This window comes from Carassius gibelio, chromosome A8, assembly GCF_023724105.1.
Source record: "Carassius gibelio isolate Cgi1373 ecotype wild population from Czech Republic chromosome A8, carGib1.2-hapl.c, whole genome shotgun sequence".
In the NCBI taxonomy this organism is placed as follows: Eukaryota; Metazoa; Chordata; class Actinopteri; order Cypriniformes; family Cyprinidae; genus Carassius; species Carassius gibelio.
Window position 1 is genome coordinate 13,593,741 of NC_068378.1, and position 21,037 is coordinate 13,614,777.

Sequence of the window (21,037 nt, forward strand, 5' to 3'; positions counted from 1 at the left end):
CACCAATACACCTTGTCCATTGTGCAGAACCACCCTAATACACGTCTTTCAGAAAGGTTTGTTTCAGAAAAAAAAAGACGTCTTAAATTTTCTTTTTGGAAATGTGAACAGTAATAATAATAATTGTTGTTGTTGTAATTGTCAGGAATCTTTTTAGGAATCATAAATTATTTGTAATTTGTTGTTACTGTTGTTGTTGATGATGATGATGACGATGATTATAATGTTTTGTATACTTTGTCAAAGGAGTTACCCAAGAGTTTTTTTTCTTAAAAACCCCAGACAAAACAACAAATTTAGCTGTTAAAAAAGATAATTAAAGAATAGCTAGCTAATATCTAATAAAAAGCTACTAATATTAATTTATTTTATAATTTGATATTATTAATACTATTATTATTATTGTGATTTGTCAAAGAGGTTGCAAAAACATACAATAATAATATTTTTAAAATGTGATTAATTAATTTAATTAATGTGATTTTATTATTTGGAAATTTTTCCAAAACTTTTAATAATAATATCAATGTTATTATTATTGTTAAATATTACTCCTATTATTAATAATAATAAATGTTTTTTTCTTTCTTTTTTTTTCTCCAAAGCTTAGGGACATTTCATAAATATCCAAACCAGCATTAAACAGAACATAAACAAAAAATGTTAGCAAGGAAAGAAGCAATACATAAAATGAAATAAGATCAAAAGAGGGAAACGAGCAAAACAAAACAAAAGCTCTTCACTTGAAGACAATTAGGATTTACGAGCAATCGATTTTCTCTGGAATTTCCTATGGGTTTAGATAGGGGTTTATATTTGTAAAATGTGGTTCACATTACTTGAAGAGATTTTCACATTATTTTCAACAACATAAAATACACACAGTCATACCTCAAGCCTGAATTTTTAAGCCTTTGTGTGCTTTATAAACATAGGGGGTTAACAAGTTGCTACATAAAATATAAGTGGCTAAATGGACTAAAACTCATTAGAAATTCCCAAGGGAACCCATGTAGCATTAGCCTTCTGAGTTGGCCTTCAAACTGTTCTGTAAAACAAGATTAACAACAAGAAGGGAATAAGTGCTGTGAGAATAGAGCTTAAGATGTGATCTGAGGGAGAAAGTTCATGACACTGAATAAAGTAGTCTTGCTTCACATTATGGACCTTTTTAGCAGGATTAAGCAAAAGCGAGCACCTATTTACAGACTCTTTGGTTTTGGAAGTACTTTTTCCATTTATGTTGTCCATAGGGATTTAAAAACATTTTCTTAGAGGCAAAATTAATGGGATTTTTTATTCCATTTACACTGGTTTTTCAGTGATTGAATAGAAATGAGGTTCTTCTATTGATTTCAAATGACATCAGATATGGCAGACAGAATCTGATCTGAAAAACAAGCTGTGTGAGATATGATAAATCTATTTAAAATGAGTCTGGGCTTTCTTAAAGTAATGCACATTGCACTGAGCACACTAATGATTCACAGAAAAAATTAATAAAAATAAAAATCACACATCCCACTCTTCACAGAACTGAACCAAACAGCCGTACATTCTTCCCAAAAGAATACCTGTCTCGAAAACAGTATTTCCAGAAAGCACGCTGTGCAAAATGGCCTCTACCAAGCTGCCATAAACTGTCGGATTTTTGGAGATAAATCAATTTTTACATCTATTTCCCTGATTTCCCTCCTAAATAAACTTTGCAGATTCAGCTGTTATTCTTCATATGGTAGTAATGCTCATTGTTCTTTGTCTTGCTCTTTTTCTTTCCCACTTTCTATATATCTTATACAGTATGTCTTTCTTAGGCTTTCAAAACCAGGCAAGTCCAATCTCAGACTCCAGTTCCCTCACGGGGGCTACCGGCTTGATGCCTTCAGCTTTGAGGATGATTCACATGGCTGGCGATTTGACATGGACATGGTGATCATCTATATATACTCCGTCAACCGGGACATTGGCTTCATTATCTTCTGCTTCTTCTGCTGTTTCATCTCCCTCTCTTTTTAAAGAGAAGGCACAGGAAAGCTGTCTGAAGTGTTTCAGACCTTTCAGGACAACACAAAAGTCAGCAACAAGGGAATAATGCGCTGCACAGAGAGAAATGAATTTATGCAGCCAAAGTTCCAGAGCTTGATGATTCCATTTACTGTAAAATTGAATCATGATTTTTCAGTTTGTGGTTTGCCTGATTACTGTTCGCTTTTAAACAGAATTTTAAAAGCATTCTTGCTTCTTTTTACAGTATTCCTAAACTGGCCAGAAAGGTTCTTTGTCTGGTCTCAATACCTAATGCTCAGTTTGTAATCTTAGATCTGTAATTAAACCATTATCCTGTCTAATACAGAGTTTGCAATACAATATAGAGTGATTTATGTTATTATTTTTTATATTCAGTATATGGATTTTAAATCCAAGTATTACATTTACTTAATATGAATCATTTTATGTTTTTTTATTTATTAAAGAGAAAAAAAAAAAACATGAAGTAGCAAAGAAAATCTTTTAGTAGTGGAAATATTTTTCTGGGCTTGAAAAAAATATTTAATGTTGAAAGCATTATGTATTATCCTTTGGAAACTTGTCTATTCCATGTTGTTAACACAAGCTGTCTTGTTCTACAACATGTCCACATATCATAAACATGTTGTTAAGACCCTCCATACCGACTCCATTAAATCAATTCTAGTCATCTTGCACACAAACATACATAGATAAAGATATTACGTTAGTAAAATCTCAAATCTCAGTGGTTTCTAGTGATTTTGCGGAGTACAACAAAACAGGCTGCTATTAGGCAACTCGTCCAATTTTGCTTCTTGTTTTTATACTAATAGGTTTTGATACGATAAACAGAATGATACACAAAACATTTAGAACCACTAGAACATTTCCTAATAACCAGACAAGACATACTTTCTTTTATGAATATTTAATAAGATTCATTTGAAATAGCTTACATTAGAAACGTATTTCACTGACATACAGTAAAGACCAAAAGTTTGTTCAGACATTCTCATTCAAAGAGTTTTCTTTATTTTCATGACTATGAAAATTGTAGAGTCACACTGAAGGCATAAAAACTAGGCATAAAAACATTCACCTGAAATGGTCTTCCAACAGTCTTGAAGGAGTTCCCCGAGAGATGCTTAGCACTTGTTGGCCGACAAGACACAAAGACCAGCAAAGCACTGCTTGGACTATATTAAACAGTTAGTCATCAAAAAATGTTTTATTAAAGACTGGTCATAACTTTTTAAAATCAGTTACAAAAATGCAGAGTGATCTAATTTGAATTGAAAAGTAAGACTACCCCTTGGCTAACTGCTAGTTGATCAATAGTTCTTAAGAGTCTTAACATTGTGGCATATTCATGCAATTGGATTACTATTTTTTTTTTTTTTTTTTATTCCAGCAGGTTAGATAGATCTAAGCTGCCTATATGGTTTCTCTTGTTATATGTTTACTTCTTGCCTTTAGTGGCACACACTTGAAGCCGTGAGCGCACTGGAGTTGGTGAATCTTTGGCATTAGTATTCTCATCCTATGAGAGTGCAGTGTGTTCAACCACGTCATGCCTCAAGCAACTGCACCTATCAAGGTTAGAACAGCGCTACCTACTCTCAATAAACGCCATGTAGAGTTTATCATTTCAACTTGCGGCGCTTATTAGTTTATTTCGAGTAACGATTATTTGTCTCGGGGAGGTGTTCCGTTTAAAGGCGGCTGGTATTTCTTCGTTGAAGGACGTCGGGGCATCAAGAAATGTTTGCATCTGGTTCTTTGTTATCGCGCTTCTCTCTGCTGAAGAAGATGAAGCCCTGCAAGGACACTTCAGCTCTCTGCTGGAGTGAATGAAGGTGACTCGGCTTCTGCATCGTGGCAATGCGGAGAGAATCCAGGAGCAAGACACGGGCAGATCGATCAATTGAGTAAGAAATTGACCAAACGAGTTGCGGCGCATTAATCAATCAGCATTTTATATCAGGGCAGTTTCTTCACTTGATGTGTATGCATGAGTTCTGCACCGAATGGGCGCAAAACCCGCCCCAGATCTGCCGGGACCATTTTCCAGATCGGCAGTAAACCCCCGTCCAGAGAGTCGGAGCGCCGGGAGAGCAGCGAGGCTCTGCGCGCTGTGGCGGACTGCAGAATGGTGCGTAAAGCCTGCGTCATGACCCATGGCATTATTCCTCTCAGAATCCTGCTTATTGTTCATGCATTATTTGAAATTCACGCAGGGTTCTGCAAGTGCCAACATCCTAAATGTATAATGCGACACTAGGGACGTTTTAAATCATTCTGGCTTGGAGGTCTGTGACTTGCAGTAGTTCCAGCTTCATTTTCTCGGGCTGATTTTTCAGAAACGTTTCATTTGGCAGATTATGGCATGGAGAGTTAGTGCTCCATTTTGAGTTAAAACTGCGAGCACATTTGGAACGCACACTGGCTTGTGTGCCCCATTAACAGGCAGAAGGCATGTGGCAAGCCATGTTAACATTGACCAATTGCTTTGAATTTTTGACATTTAATTCTGTGGTGCAGATTTAGCTGTTCATTTATGACTAATGTGTATTCCAATTGTTGCTGGTAACTATTCTAGTGTTGCTAGTAAGTGCTGGAGTATTTGTAAGCAACTTGTGGCCAGTCAGTAGTTGACACCTGACCCCCAGATTCCTATATTCATAGACAAAAAATAGACAAAAATATGCAGTGTGTGGAAAAGATTCATAGACAAAAATATGCAGTGTGTGGAAAAGTTACTTGTCAATATAGTAGTGAGTGAATAAGTGCTAGTGGCTGAATAGACTATATGCTATTCATTACTGAAATAAATACGTGTTTGTAATTAGTAGTTACTAGTTAAATAAAAAGAAGACATAGCAGTCATTGTGAGACTACTTATGAGTGATTAAAAACATAAAACATGCAAGTAATATCAATACGGATACCTTGGCAATTGAATCACCATTGGCTAGTAATTTTTTTAGTTTACTCGCCAGACTGATATACTATATATATATTACACACATAAACATACTGTATATATTTTTTAAATGGCACAGCTTTTAAAATACCTGAAAGTACACTCTTGACATCAGTCAGTCAACCATTATAATATGATATCTGGATAATCAAGTATTATTTAATGATAGAACTTATTAATTATAATTAACTTGGTAACCATGCATGAATGCATAGACATTTAAAATGAATTTAGGACAGGTGGTGGTGCTTTGTTTGTGATTAAGGGAAAAAACAAAGGGAAAAAACGAAATGCACTAAGGATGAACGAGCTGCTGGACTCATGAATATTAATCAGGTTGTATCAGTTTGTGGGAACTGATCTGCTGAAATCAAAAGAGGGACGATAATAAGTTAGCACCAGCCAATGAGATTGCCACTTGAGCATTACTTCTGTCCACTTCGCGCATGTGAGAGAAAGCGACACTGGTCTTGCACCTTCACATTAGAGTTCAAGGTACACCAAATACACAAACACAGGTGCGCTGCGCATCCATTGAGATGAACTGAAAAATATCACAGATCGCTTGACAGAGAGTGAAACTCTGAAGCACGCAGTCAGAGAAAGTGTTCGGCGAGTGAAAATATATCTGTGCTAAACTTATACTTAGCCTCCAACTCAAACACTGGTGAGTAAAATCTGATCATTTATTAGCCAGTAGCTAATATTAGACATCATTTAGTCACCAGAGTGAAGATTTAGTCGCATATGTGAGTGATTTACTCGCAATGTAGAGGGTTGAATTTAACAATAGATTATTAAGGTATTTATGTTTAATCAGCTTGCCATTAAACACTTCCTTTTACATTTATGCATTTAGCAGACGCTTTTATGCAAAACGATTTACAGTGCAATCAGGCTACACATTTTTCTTTTTTCTTAACCATTATGTGTGTTCCCTTTTCACCAGATATTGATAAAATGACATGAGCATCTGGCGTCTGTGGCGCTGCTCTCCAACTAATAGTCTTTTTTAGCTTTGTGACATCGTCAGGTTGTTTCAGTGTTCAGAATGAAAACCAATTCTTGGCATGTTAGATACATGTCATTTCATCAATGTGTTGTCACGTTTCATTTATCTGCTTCATAGATATTTGAGGTTACAATGGTATTGTAAACCCTACATCTTCACAGTTTGCATTTGTTTCTTATTTCTTCCATCAGGTTGTCCAGGAGTTCAATACACTTGTGGCCCTCTATAGGGAGTTGGTTATCTCTATTGGAGAGATTTCCGCTGATTGCCCTTCTCTGCGTGCGGAAATGCACAAGACACGCACAAAAGGCTGTGAGATGGCACGGACCGCACATCAAAATCTTTCTGCAATATCAGGGTAAAAACATAGTGCTGTACATGCATATAGCCCTTGCTTTATGTATATAGCCTATATATATACTGTATATGTGCAACCAAATTGTTTCTTTTTTGTGAGCGGTTGCCCATCTCATAAGCTCTTCCATTTCTGTTGTATTTGAGAGACATCAAACGGCAAACTTAACTAAACTGTGCTACGTTTCAGCAAAATTGTCGGAGCTCAGAACAGCTTTACTCGGGAGGCAAAGTTGATTTTGCGACTCTGTTAATGCACAGATGCGACAGTGCTGCTAGATCCAATGAGAAGCGTTTAAATTTGCAGCACAATTATATGGTTACTGCGAGATCTAGCGAGAATCATTCAAATTATGTACAGAAATCTGTTATAAACAGTGCTGACATATGTCAGGGAACAAGAAGCGGTAACGCTAACTGGAACCATGTTGTTGTGGTAGAAATAGTCGAATGAATCAATTATTCATTTCAGGGTTTGTACAACCTTTTGAGAGAGAAAATCAAGCACTTTTCAATGACTTTCAAATATTTCACACAACTATTTCCAGCACTTTAAAGCTCTAAGATGATCCAGTTTGAATGTTATTTTTAATGGGGTGATTATATATAAAATATAGCCTACTTTGTGTTAAACAAACACTTATGTAAAAAGTAAAAACATAAAATCACAATTATAACTAGTAGACAGCAGCAGAGGAGCACTTATTGGCTCATTTTAGTAATTAATTTCTACCTTTTCTCTAAATTTTGAAATGATAAAATCACTACTATAAAGTATCAAATCATCAAGAAATCAGATTTTGTCAGTATTGTACACATTTTTTGTGTATGAAGTAAGAAAAGCTTTATATATATATATATATATATATATATATATATATATATATATATATATATATATATATATATATATAATGTATATTACATGTTAACAGTGCATTTTAATGTGGGAGGGTCAATGAGATATTAAGCTGAACGTTAGCTTTAGCTTTGTTTCAATGTAATTTTTTTTTTTTTTTTTTTGTCAAGATATAATTAGCTTGCAGTACCCATGAGGCCCCGCTAGGGGTCATGGGTCCCCTGTTGAAATCATGTTATATATTATGAAGCTGACAAAATTTCACCTTCCCAGCAACATTTAGATAATAAATATCAGTTAGTGCTGACAGGCTTACCATACACTATATTTTGAAAGCAAGATGGATATTGATTAAGCTGGAAATTATGCTTTCTGCTGTGCATTTACCATAAATCACAGATCTGTGACACGATTTCTCATTCTAAGAACACTATAAATCTTTACTATAGCTCTCAAATTGTCCTGCCCAATATTGCTCTGCTGCACTCGATTACACACCACTCTGTTTGCTGTTAGGATGATAAAAAGGTTTAGAAAGTGACATGTTAAGCTGGTCTGTTGTAGTGGTCTGACAGCTCTTGTCAATGTCAAAATGATTGAGATGGCCAATCAAATCAAAGAAGGCGAGGTTTACTGTGCACAAAAAAACGAGTGTGAATTCCAGCACCAAACTTCAGTTCTAACGTTGAAAGAAAGCAAGGTAAGATGGAAGTAACAAACAATTTAATATCTGACAGCAGTTAGACATGTTAAATGATTGACAGTCATGCAAACTACTCGTTTTGCTCAGATTGAATCAAAATAAGGTATCATTCATGTGATTCGTGTAATTCTGAACTGAATGTGATGAGACAAGACATGTTTTGGATTTTCGACAGCATACAAATATGTGCATATTTTAAAATATAATTTGCGAGTAATTCAAAATGATTACTTTAGAAACTAGAAATAATCAAAGAATGGCCAAGGCATGGTTATGGCCTTGCTTTACATGCTTATCTTTAATGCCTACATTTGGTGCGTCTCTCTGTTACCAAGTAATTAAAGAACAGAAAAATAAAGTATCCACCATGCCACAGCATTACACCTGGGAATTACAGAGCAGTAATTACAGGCGTGTAGTATTTTTATTAGTTACACAGTCCTTTTAAACCATCAAGACTGATGTTTTAAAAGTATAAAATTGCATTGGAACTGGCGAGTTGTTGTACTTCTGTTTCCAGACATCAGCTCAAAACTCAATTTGCAATTAGTCTGCTTCACATTTAAAAAATATTAAACTGATGGTCATACAGATTTGAAAAATAAACTGTTAAGCAATTTCAGTGCAAACAATAAATACACGCAAATTGAATATCATCAGAAGGCTGAAAAATATCAAGTTATGCAGTAAATGCTTTAGCTGTATTGCCCAGCATGGCATACAATGTGTCTCAGACCTATGACTTTCATCATTGGTCACTTTTTGTGGACTGCGTGGCATAGGAATGCAGTAAAATGTAACTTGTGAGAGATTAGACAGGTTGAAGTGCATGGCTCGAGGCCAGAACTCTGCAGAATCTAGATCTCAGATGCATTATTGATGCTTTTTTCACAGGCCAGAAGATGGAGAAATACATCCGGAGATCTGCCGCCTCTTTATCCAGCTGCAGTGCTGTCTGGAAATGTACCTGACGGAGATGCTGAAGTCTGTGTGTCTACTGGGATCCCTGCAGCTCCACAGAAAAGGTAATGCTGTTAGGGCGCCCCAGGGCTCTCGGCAGGAAACAGCCACACCAGCGACAGGAAACTGATATCGATGAAGCCTGGCTTGTCCAACTGTAGAGTCTTCTAGTGGCTTAATGTTTGCAGGAGTTGACGCTGATAGTTTCTGTGTTTTGTATCTGATTTGAGCTTCATCATCAGAAACATGGATGTAAATACAGATGCTCTTGGAGCAGGTTGACTTGTTGCCCTGGGGTCAAACCTTGAAATGTTTATGTCTCACTTTATCTGTTCCAGCAAAACATTATTCACGAGCTGCAAAGGTTGACAATAAGAAGGAGGACAGCTCTGACATCCCAATCCTGGAAGACACGTCCTCCACTCTTCCGGACTGTCCGCAGACATACTCCCTGGTGGCCACAGACATTGAGAACATCGAGAGGTGAATAGTCTGAGCTGCTGAACAGGATCTCCATTTCTTTTACCATGAAACTGACAGTTTGACTCTGAAACGATTCCTCAATGTTCTAGGGACATGACAGAAATGAAAAACCTGCTAAGCAAACTCAGGGAGACCATGCCTTTACCGCTGAAAAACCAAGGTAGTATCACTCGGCATTCGGAATATTTTAGCAAATTTTACTGACATATTTACTGAAAACTTACATACAATGGGCATAAAACAAGTCTTTCAGCACAGTCAAGGTCTCAAATTGTTAATGTGTACTACCGTTCAGATGTCTGGGGCTATACGATTTTTTGTAAAAAAAAAAAAAAAAAAAAATGTTATGCACACCGAGGCTGCATTAATTTGCGCAAAAATACAGTAGAACAGTAACATTGTAAAATAGTGTATATATTTAAAGTTGTCTATTTTAATATATTGTAAAATGTAATTTATTCCTGTAATGGTAAAGCTGAATTTTCAGCAAATATTACTCCAGTCTTCAGTGTCACATGATCCTTCAGAAATCATTCTAATATTCTGATTTGCTGATATTTCTGATTATTATCGATGTTATAAACAGCTGCTTAAAGTTTTTGTGGAAACCTTGACATTTTTCACTTTGATTTATAGAAGGTTTAAAAGAACAGAATTTGTCTTACCCCTATTTGGATATTTTGTAACACTGTAAATGTTTTTATAGTCCTTTCTGAATAAATGTATCAATTTCTTTTAAAAATCATACTAACCCCAAACTTTTGAATGGCGATATATTTAAGATTCACTTAGAATTAAAGATGATCTTATACTTATTTTGCCAGAAAATAATAAAAATAATAATAATGCAGTTATTGTCCATATGTCCCAAGTGGCCACCTTATTTTTTAATTTCCAATTTAGAAATTTCGGACTTCAGCAATATTTTTATTTTATTCCAAATTTTGATTTGCAAATTGGAGCTAATGCTTCCTAGATGGTAACAAATTATTGAATGTTGAATTAAAAAGAATGTTTTATTAAATGTATATATTGGCCAACTAAAGGACAGCTGATTTCTTAATGGTTGCTGCTGTTTTACAATGATCTGTTTTTGTGTCACCACAGATGACAGCAGTTTGTTGAATCTGACGCCATACCCCTTGGTCCGGCAAAGAAAGCGGCGTTTCTTTGGCCTCTGTTGTCTGGTGTCTAGCTAAGAGCTGTCTCTCCCAAAATCCAGTCACAAATGACTGCGTTCCCTCACAATGTGTGACACTCACCAATCAACCGTACTACTGCCATTTCCCAAACCAGAGCTTTCTTTTAGTGAGTTCTGTCCAATTTCCTACTGCTATGAGAATAAATAGTAATATCTGTGTAACATCAGTAGTCATACAAACACTATATAATATTTGATCAGTATGACAGATTTTCATTTTTAACTGAATGTTTGTCGACATTATGCTTAGTAAAGAAAATGGTTTGTAGTATGAATATTGCTATGTTTGTCCACACGATTCATATTATGTGCTTTTTGTCAAGACAGGTGTTGTACTGAGAGTGCAGAGGTTATGATGCTAAACATTTATGATGCTTTAAAAAAAAATACTGCACAATACGAGTGAATGTGATATCTGTCGGTTTGATCTGATTTTATTTGTATTTTTTGCTGTTACAATATTTTTACTACAGTATTATTTAGTCTTCCATAAACCGAAATCCTGTAACTTTTATTCCCCCTTTTCGTTTCAGCCTTTAGGAGTATACAATACCTGAAGAAGCCTTTGTAAATAAAGAATATATCTATAAATGGGAATTTTAGAGATATACAATGTAAACGCACTGTAAAAGCGATCTGAAATATTTTCCAAAACTGTGATTCCTTTAAAGAGATAGTCAGTAAACGGTGACATGTCTATCCATCTGGTGTGATATAAGTCCAGATTGGAGGGACTCAGCATGGGTCTTGCTTATTAATAACAGTTCTAAATGTGTCAGGCATGGTGAAGATACTGTAGTGTCTATGAAAAAACGCAGTGTCGTTTTACATTCATAATAAACCTTTTTATAATGATTTAACAAAACTGGAAGTTTGTGTCTTATATTAAGAATTGTGTTTTATTTAACATACAAAACACCATAAGAAAATTACAGAAATTATATCTGTAGAATAATAAAAGTCAGTATCAATAGATATTACCCTCTTTTCAGAGAAACTCAGATTAGTCCGATTTTCAGTAGGAAACAATATAAACCGTCTGATATGCACCCTATTTCTCCCATTTCAGCATCTCCCATTAAATATATCACGTTTGGATCTCAGTCAGTTTTGGGTAATTGGATTTGTTTGCACATTAATAGGGAGGGTGTGAAATTTGCACCTGGCAGCAGTGCCTACCCTTTTACTTTCTCGCAACAATGCTGAAGCAGTAATGATAAAAAAAAAAAAAAAGCATTTACAGGAACAGACATGGTTTTCAGGTTAATTATTTGGCTGCAATGTTGACGCTGGACAAGCTTTTGGCGGAATCTGGGCTGGCTGTCAGGAGTTTGGCAGGACGTCTGGAGCTGGCTCAATACGATCCTTTCAGTCCAGTGGAAGTCCAGAACAGGTTGACAAGAATACACAGCCAGTTTGGTTTAATGTGTGCTTTTTTAAAAGTTTTTGCTGGTTTTTAGGTTGACCAAAATGTCAAGGAAGGCAAAGACAGATAGTTTAGCTTTTTTTTTTCTTTTTTTTCTGTAACTGATAAAAAAAAAAAAAATCAGCAGATACACTTGTTCCTTCTCTTCCAGGAAAACAAACCAAAAATATAAATGACATCCTGCGCTATACTGCTTTTTAGAGGGGATAATGTATTTTTGTAGGCCGAAAAAGTTTTTTTTTTCTTTTTGGTTAAATGCCTGAAATAAGTTATTTTACTTCTCTTACTAAAGGCAGTTACAGAGGTTGTTATTTTTTAATGAATCCTCTGCAAACCTAAGAAAACTGTTGCAGGAATCCTTCTCAGGGTTCATCATAAATTGTTACACTTTAATATGTAAGCGAGGCTCTGAGATTATGACTGACAGGGTTGAATGCTGACAACCTTGAGAGCCTCTCCTCTGCATTTCCTCACAGCCGCCTCACATTCTGTCATTGTCACTGGTGCAGACGCTCCTTCCTGCTGCACGCACACATGGATCCAGGCATCCTGGGATGAGCATTCCTCACTTGTCTTGCAACGGCAGCTGTTCGTTTGCTCTACAATGACACAATTGTTACAACCAAGCATTCCTGAATATTGACTAGTTGCGACATTTTCAATCTGTACATAGCTCTTTTCTAATCAGCTTCAAAAATACATTAGCAATTTACAATTTCAAGCCAATGGATTCCTTAAAAAGCAGTTTTTGATTTCTGTGGTTAGCGTTATTTGAAGAGACTTCCACGATTTGTTTCACAACATTAAAACATTGTCGTACATTCATGTTTGGGTATGAAAGCATGTACTTTGTGTTTTAAAACAGAAGGTGCAAATTTTGTTGAAAGTCAAGTCGGTGTTAATCACTTCAAAATGTCAATATAAATCAAAAAACATGTCAAAATGTCTTGACACTCAGATTTACTTATTACAAAATGACCAATGTGAAAAAGAAGTCTAATTGATATTTTTAAAAACAGGAGTAGTTCTGAAATTACATATAAAGATTTATATTTAATATAATAAAAAAAGTTTTAATCTAAATTTAAACTATAATGTATTTTAATTTAATTGCAATTAATATGCAATTAATTGTCTGAAAACATTACATTCAGTTTGCACTTAAGTATATTATTTCCTTGTTAAGTACTGTTTTTAAAAGTCAGCTAAAGCGTACTTCTTTTTCACAAGGGGATGTGTGCTATTATTTTATAATCCCTCACCGTCACACATCTCCCAGAGCGTGCAGTCTGGACAGGCAGTGGATGAGCGATGTGGCCACTGGCAGGCACTGTCTTCAGCAAGAGTGTACTGATTTCCCAGACAGCGCATAGCCTGTACTTTACACAGGCTCATTGTCCGTGCCCGACCGCGCTTCACATCAGTGGCACATATCTCCAGGGAAGACCTGCAGAAGAGAGAAACACACAACCCTTTGGCTCTATGGCTATATAGAAATACCTGTCCTGTCTAGGAACATACTTGCACTCGTGGGGTACTTTACAGACACATTTGTCCTTCGACAGGTTCTCCCATGGCTGGCACTGCAATGGCACAGCGGTTGGCTTTAAAACTAATGGAAAACAAAGAACCTTTACTTACATTTTACTCACACTCAAAAACAATTACTTACATTAATTCTTTGCATCACTACATTTCAAAATTTGTCAAACAACCTTGTAATGGTTGACTCTTTACAATGTTTGTGTGTATCTACATTTGACTTCCACCTGTGAGACAACTGGTTTCTTTTGGCTGTGGTGACCAGGAAAGGCCAGCATTGCACTGAATCTCAGCCGGACCTTCTCTGACTTTCCCTTCAGGGCAGGAAAGTGAGACAGCTTCACCGATGTTATAGGTAAGCTTCCACGGGCTTCCAGTGACATCTGGAGGAAGCTGAGGTAGATCACATAATGTCTCTGCAGACAGCAAGCAACATTTATTTTAAAACATATAAAACATATATGGTTCCTCATTTTTCGGAAAAGTTAAATATTATGGGATGCAATAAAATTAATTTATAAAGTTAATAATGAATCAATAACTGAAAAAAAAACTAAATATGTAAAATATTAAATATGTAAAATATGCATTTTGTTTTATATTATATAGTATTAAAAAACACGGTTTCTTGTTTTCTAAAATGTATAATTTAAATAATTAAAACAGCAGTTATTATATATGTCACAAACTATATCTTACAAAAAATTTATGTTTATATAATTTAATATTTAAATAAAATGTAAATAATCCTAAAGAAGTTCCTCACTAATTAATAATTTATGAAGACATGGTATATACAGTGTACTACCATCAGTATATGTCAGCTCTAAAAAGTCATATTCACTTACTCTTGCACTCTATTTGATGTCGCCCCCAGTCTAGATTTTCTTTACATTCTGCTATAGGATCCCCAATCAGGTGAAAGCCCTCAGTGCATGCATACTCAATCTTACTGCCCACTGGATATGCATCTTTGGGGTACTGCAATTAGGGGAAGACAAAAACATTGTAACGTCTCAAAAAAAAAATATTCAATCACATTTTAATGGAGAATATTTAATAAAATTATTTTTTACCAAAACAAACCCATTAGCGAGGAAAGGGGGTGTTTTACAACTTTTCCTGGGTGTTAAAGAATTTTCAAAGCAGTGAGGCTCCATTGAACTGAAAATAGGTCAAAACCAATAAGTCAGGTTTCCACATAGTGGCAGTATTGCTGCACAGCAACATTCTCTAGGTCTCTAGCAACTTGTAAAGAACAGCTTATTACAGCCTTTCAGAACTAAGTTTTGTACTGTTGAAGAGGCGTTTGACCTTTCCTCACCGTAGGTAATCTAATTCCTGCACATCATCGCAGACTGTTGTCTCCACAGCGTTCCCAATACAGTCCCTGCCGCCTGAAGGAGCGGGACGGCTGCAGGAGCGGCTCCGGCTTTTCTGACCTTCCTTGCAGGTGCTCCATGAAGACCAACAGGCCCAGTCTCCGTGAATCACTCCTGAGATAAAAAGACATGAACTGGACACTCAAAAACAAGAAAGTGACCACAAAATATATTTGGATACTTAAAGGGATAGTCCAACCCAGAATTTATAGTTTGTCATAAATCACTTACTCCCATGTCGTTCCAAACCCGTAAAAGCTTCGTTCGACTTCGGAACACAATTTCAGATATTTTGGAAGAATCCCGGGACCGTTGTGACTGTCCCATAGACTGCCAAGTAAAATACACTGTCAAGGTCAAGAAAAGTATGAAAGACATCATCAGAATATTCCATCTGCCATCAGTGATTAAACTGTAACATTATGAAGTGACAAGAAAACTTTTTGTACGAGAAGAAAATAAAAATAACGTCTTTATTCAACAATTTGTCTCCTCTGTCTCTCCCCGCATCACCGTAGCGCCATTTTGGAAAACACCTGCTGAACGCAAACTGCGTATCCTATTCTGTGTCAGCCACAACACAAGGATGCGCTACTTTCTTTCAAATCAAAGCGTAAGTTCATGTAGAAAATGTATCCTTGTGGCGCTGCTGACGCAGAAGAGTGTACGCATTTTGCGTTGAGCAGTTGTTTTCCAAAATGGCGCTAAGTCATTATTTTAGTTTTCTTCTCATACAAAAAGTATTCTCGTCACTTCATAATGTTAAAGTTGAACCACTGACGGCAGATGGACTATTCTGATGATGCTTTTCATACTTTTCTGGACCTTGACAGTGTATTTTACTTGGCAGTCTATGGGAAAATCACAAGCCTCCCGGTTTTCATCCAAAATATCTTAAATTGTGTTTCAAAGACGAACAAAGCTTTTATGAGTTTGGAACAACTTGGGGGTAAGTTATTAATGACAAAATTTTCATTTTGGGGTGGAGTATCCCTTTAAGCCACACTTAAAGTGAATGATTTAAACATAAACTGAGCATGTTACATACCCAATCACATATCATAAATCAAGATCATACACAAAAAAAGAGAAACATACTATAAAAATAAAGTTTTTAGTTATTATTATTATAAAAAGAAAAGTTTACATTTAGAAATCCAAATAAAATATATACAAATATAAATGTATCATTTATTCATTAGATAAATCACAATTTAATATAATTAAGAATTGCAATTTTCTTCATAGCTGACTTTCCATAATTGATTAAGCATTTTTTTTTGTTTATCCCTTTGTATGTTTTAACTTGACTTGAATTTATTCAAATTTGCAAACTCGTTAAATAATTACATTTTTTAGATTGGGAATTTGGGGTCTGCGGCTTTACAAAGTTTGAAAACCCCTGATCGATGCAATATTAAATTAAGTGATTAATCTGTACCTGGCTGTTCATCTTGCGGCGTCCCATACTCGCACGCCTGGCCTTTGGTGCCTGGTTTACACACACACTTACAGACGTCATTGTCAAGCATGCGCAGCCCGTTGTTCTTGCATTCTCTGCAGTGACATGAGTGTTTCTCGCTGAGGTAAGTCTCAATTGCGTGCTTCAAATGATGCTTTTTCACCCCCGCACATGAGACCTCTTTCACCAGCTCATGAAGAGGTCTGAGCTGCACAGATCAGAAATTCACACATGGTTTCTCATATTAGAATGAAATCATTGCATGTGTTTCTATTATATGATTAGCATAGCATACACTATTTGTACAAATAGCATACACTATTTATTATAACAGCCTTATTTGCATACAATAACCATATATTAACATTGCTTTTCCAAACCAACCTTTTGTTTGATGACTTTTGGATACTCTTTCACTGAACCCGACCACTGTGAGAACGCCCTGCCATTCTCCACTAGTGTGTTTTTGTTTAACATTGACAATTTTGCTATAAATGCAGGAGCTCCACCGTATATATTCGTGGTCATATCATTTTTTGGTATGCTTTCATCTGATTGGGAAACACAAAACAGAATATTATTATACAGTGCATTGCCTGTATACAGAAACAAGTATGAAAGTATTGCATAAGCGTGCAGAATTTTGTCTCCCAAAAGTAAAATAAAGCTTCAGTTAAGCATTTATGGTTTGAATTTGCTTTCTTTTTCTAAATGACTTACAAAATCGTTGAGCCTCATTAAATGTTTCTTCACGGCATTTTACTGTGGTCCACCTGATGAAAAACAGGATAGAATGGGACGTTTCGACACAATGTTTATAGTCTCTTTGTACAGTTTCTAAGTAAAAAGAGAAAACAGACAGCTGTTAGACAGTGCAATGACCTTGAATGAAAAACAACATCAACAGCTTCTCATGTAATAATGAAACAAAAATGTGACATACAGACCACTCACGCAATTTTTTAATGACATCTTGGCTGGCCATCATAAATAATCTAAACTGTCCCCCAAGAGAGCCCTCCGAAATGTAGTGGGTCCCAAATCTCTCCAGCACATTACGATAGGCAGCATAATCATATGTGACCGGTAAGGACAGCAGTGCTTTCCAGAACTCTTCTGAAAGTGGCAGATATTCTGGGGCCTGGTTTTGGAACTGGGCCACATCCATATCACTCTTCATGATAAGCAGATTTTTGGACTGAAAGGAGAGCAAAGTTTCAGATTTTAATATTTGGGCATATGTTGTCAATGACTTCAATTTTTTTTTTTTTTTAAGCAACAGAAAATTCAGAGATTGCGATACAGTTATCCTAAAATGAATGCCTAAATCCCCATTTTAACATTTAACATAAAAAATAAGAATAATAATTTGTTACCATAACCTAATGCATTAAGTCACATCTGCAACCAACAGTGTTAACCTCATACACAGAGTCAAATATTATGTTAACCCGGAGTTAAAATGTATTTTAATAATGACTTCAATATTCAATATTATATAGTGATATCAATATTATATAGTGAATATGTTGTAGCATACGGTACCTGAGACTGGAACAGTTCGTTATGGAAGACATAATCGTCATGCCCATAAGCTGTGCCGGATGTTCTTGAATGTTTTTCAATGTGAGTAAGGTAATGCCAAGAGCTGTCATAGGATTCATCTGAAAAATCATTTTTTGCTGTGGCCTGGCAAAAACAAATGCAGAAACTGAGATAAAACTGAATAGAAAGTCTCCCAGATTCTGCTCTTGCACTGGTGACGTGTTCTGCTTTGTGTATTTCATAAGTCTTATTTATCTTAATCTAGTAAACTGTGAAATTTAAAGGACCTGGAAAGTGTATCTGAGGACACTTTGGGGAAGTCTGTATAGGTCCCTGTGGTCTCCACTGAAGGTCTTTCTACACAGACCTCCAAAGCTTTTGGTGTTGATAACTGTTCCTCTTGCCTCTTTCCTCAATGCATCAAACCTTTAGTGCAAACATTCACAATCATAGTGGCTTTAGTGATCTGTCTGTGAATGTATTATTGAAATGAAATGAGATATCATTAAGTTACCCGTGACCAGTGAGCTCTACATTCGGTGGAGGTTTTTGCAGGTCACAGATCACTTCACTGTCACATTTCCACTCATCTGAGCCGTCTTCACAGTCTTCCTCTCCATTGCATACCAGAGACTGACTGATACATTTCCCTTCAGAGAAAAATAATCATCATTCAACTTAAAACTCTTTTTACGTTTTAAAGACGTTCAAATAAGTTTCATAACAAAAGAAGTACCTGACTGACAGCGAAAACGGTCTCCACAACCCTCCTCTAGAGGACAGACCTGAGCTGAAATGCATGATTGTGTGCGGGTTGAGCTCCCAGTGCAAGGCTGACCCCCAAACTGAGAGTAGACTGCAATGGAGCGGGTCTGTGTCTGTAATGTCCACATATGTCAGTATACAGATACCGCAACTACATTTACGGAAATTTATACAGCATACTAGACAGCAAGCAATTATTTAGTGTAAGATAGATGTACATTGTTAGTGATGCATGTCTAAGAACAGTTCAGAAACAAAACACTAGTCTCACCTGCGTTTTGGAGCAGCCATCACAGGCAGACCAGCTTTCAGGGGACCAGGGTCCCCACTTGCAGTGCACAGGTTCAGACACAGACCGGATGGACCTCACTGACACTGCACTGATTCAGAAGCAAGCTCATTAAAAATATGTCATCAGAATTACAAAATATGCTACTGTATATATGTACTCTGGCCACAAAACATTAAATAACAGAATATCAAACTGGCATCTGCAAACAAATGACTTTTTGAGCTTTTCGCAGAACTAACTTCACTGACTTCACTGACTTCACTGCCTTCACCCAGGTGTCCTATTGGAGTATATTACGTACAGTATTCAGTATACATTAGAGTTTACTACAATATGAAAATACCACAAAGTATTCAAATAAAAATTAAAATCTATAGATTCATCTCCTAATTCAATTAAATGTTTGGTTTCACATTTTATGTTGTTATACAATGCAATGGCATTATACTTTTTTGGGCCACGATCTATGAATATTGTATGTTCTATCACATTAAAACTGCCATGCATATAAACATTTTACATTGCATTCAAGCCATACATTTTGTATTCAAGCTAGACAGACAGACAGACAGACAGACAGACAGACAGACAGACAGACAGATAGATAGATAGATAGATAGATAGATAGATAGATTTTCAGTTATTTAGTTATTATTTACAGTTATTGCTCATAAAGCGTTAGGAAATAAAGTACATATTGCTGCAAAGTAGTTTTAGTTACTTACTGTATAACTGCTGCTGAAGACAACAGAGAGACAAGAAATACTTCATGCAGGGACACACACTAAAAACAAAGTTAAAATGAAAAACAGTTCTCCTAATAACACCATGTTAGCAGTTGTGGGGAAAAAAATACATTTTATCAATATTGCATTAATCTTGACAGTTTACTGGAGTTCATCATTTGTGTCAGTGTACAGCATCGTGCTTTAAAAGTATATTTGTAGTGGTCCCTTTAAATTATGCAGGAATGTGTATATTAACGCTTACCTTCATTGTAATAATCCTAAGCAACATACAGATTCTCTCCAAACTGTCTTTACTGTGTGCAGCTACAGGAAACACTCCCAGTTCCTGTTTTATCTCGCAACAACAAGTCTTAAGCGGGAAATGATCATTTCTCTGCCAAAAAAAAATGCATGTAACAGCACAATCCTCATTTCACTGGAATGTGAGCGAGACTCAGGGGATCGAAAGAGCACATAACTCTCTCTAATGGCTCTAGAGGATTTAAGGCGCACGCTGAGAATTAAACGGTCAGTTATGGATGTCCATTTGAGTAAATAGACAGATAAAATCATGTTTGCTTAGGTAGCTGTCATGCATCTAATGAGAATTAGACATCTACATTTGATTCTCTGTCAGGTAGGTAAACACAATAAACACTTGATGGAGACAAAGCACCATTTCTTTTCATCCAATTCTGCAACATTAAAAGAATAGTGAATAAAAGAATGAAAATTACTCATACTCAGGCCATCACAGATGTAGAAGAGTTTGTTCTTACGATTTATTTAGATAGTTTAGTTTAGACATTGTACTACCTATAAGTAACTTTACAACTACATGTTACCTAACTCTCATTAGGGTTAACAGAATAATTTGACATGTAATGTACTTGCAATGCTCTGTGAGGTGAAAATCTGCGTGTTTGTAAAAAAAAAAAAAAAGTTGTTAAATTAAGTTGTTTTAACTATAAACCCTTGCTTCTGGTTAAAATTCCAGTCCTTAAACCATAATAGCACTTCTTCCAGTGAAAAGATTCACTTTTAAATGGTTCTTAATCTATGCATATTTCTCTCCTGAAATTAAAAAAATTCCTTAATGGACTAGTTTCTTCCAATACTGCAGCTTTTCGCTTCAGAAAAGGTTAAATGATTTAGTGGAGTCATGTGGATTACTTGTGGATTATTGTGTTGTTTTCGTCAGCTTGTTGAATTCTCATTCTGACAGCATCCACTTACTGTGGAGGATCCATTGTTGAGCAAGTGATGTGATGCTAGATTTCTCCAAATCTGGTCAGACGAAGGGTGAGTACATTTACAGAAAATGTTTCAT

At 35.9% G+C, this 21,037-nt stretch overlaps 1 protein-coding gene and 1 pseudogene across 1 annotated transcript; one reads left to right on the forward strand and one right to left on the reverse strand.

The window, feature by feature from the left end:
* The first annotated feature begins 3,515 nt into the window (after positions 1–3,515).
* LOC128018502 (regulator of G-protein signaling 7-binding protein A-like) lies at positions 3,516–11,430 on the forward strand. Its single transcript, XM_052604052.1, has 6 exons — positions 3,516–4,162; positions 6,197–6,363; positions 8,816–8,946; positions 9,220–9,364; positions 9,454–9,524; positions 10,472–11,430. Exons 1-6 carry the CDS (start codon positions 4,022–4,024, stop codon positions 10,561–10,563), a joined length of 747 nt encoding a protein of 248 aa, XP_052460012.1. The 5' UTR covers positions 3,516–4,021; the 3' UTR covers positions 10,564–11,430.
* A 7-nt stretch (positions 11,431–11,437) lies between these two features.
* On the reverse strand, positions 11,438–20,075 carry LOC128018503 (complement component C7-like; annotated as a pseudogene).
* Positions 20,076–21,037: the final 962 nt, after the last annotated feature.

What these genes read in the sequence shown, in the direction of transcription:
- LOC128018502 (XM_052604052.1), top strand. Translation starts at nt 4,022, where the DNA reads ATGAGTTCTGCACCGAATGGGCGCAAAACCCGCCCCAGATCTGCCGGG. An exon ending in AATCTTTCTGCAATATCAGG is followed by an intron (nt 6,364 to 8,815) that starts GTAAAAACATAG and finishes CTTTTTTCACAG; the next exon opens with GCCAGAAGATGGAGAAATAC. An exon ending in GACATTGAGAACATCGAGAG is followed by an intron (nt 9,365 to 9,453) that starts GTGAATAGTCTG and finishes TCAATGTTCTAG; the next exon opens with GGACATGACAGAAATGAAAA.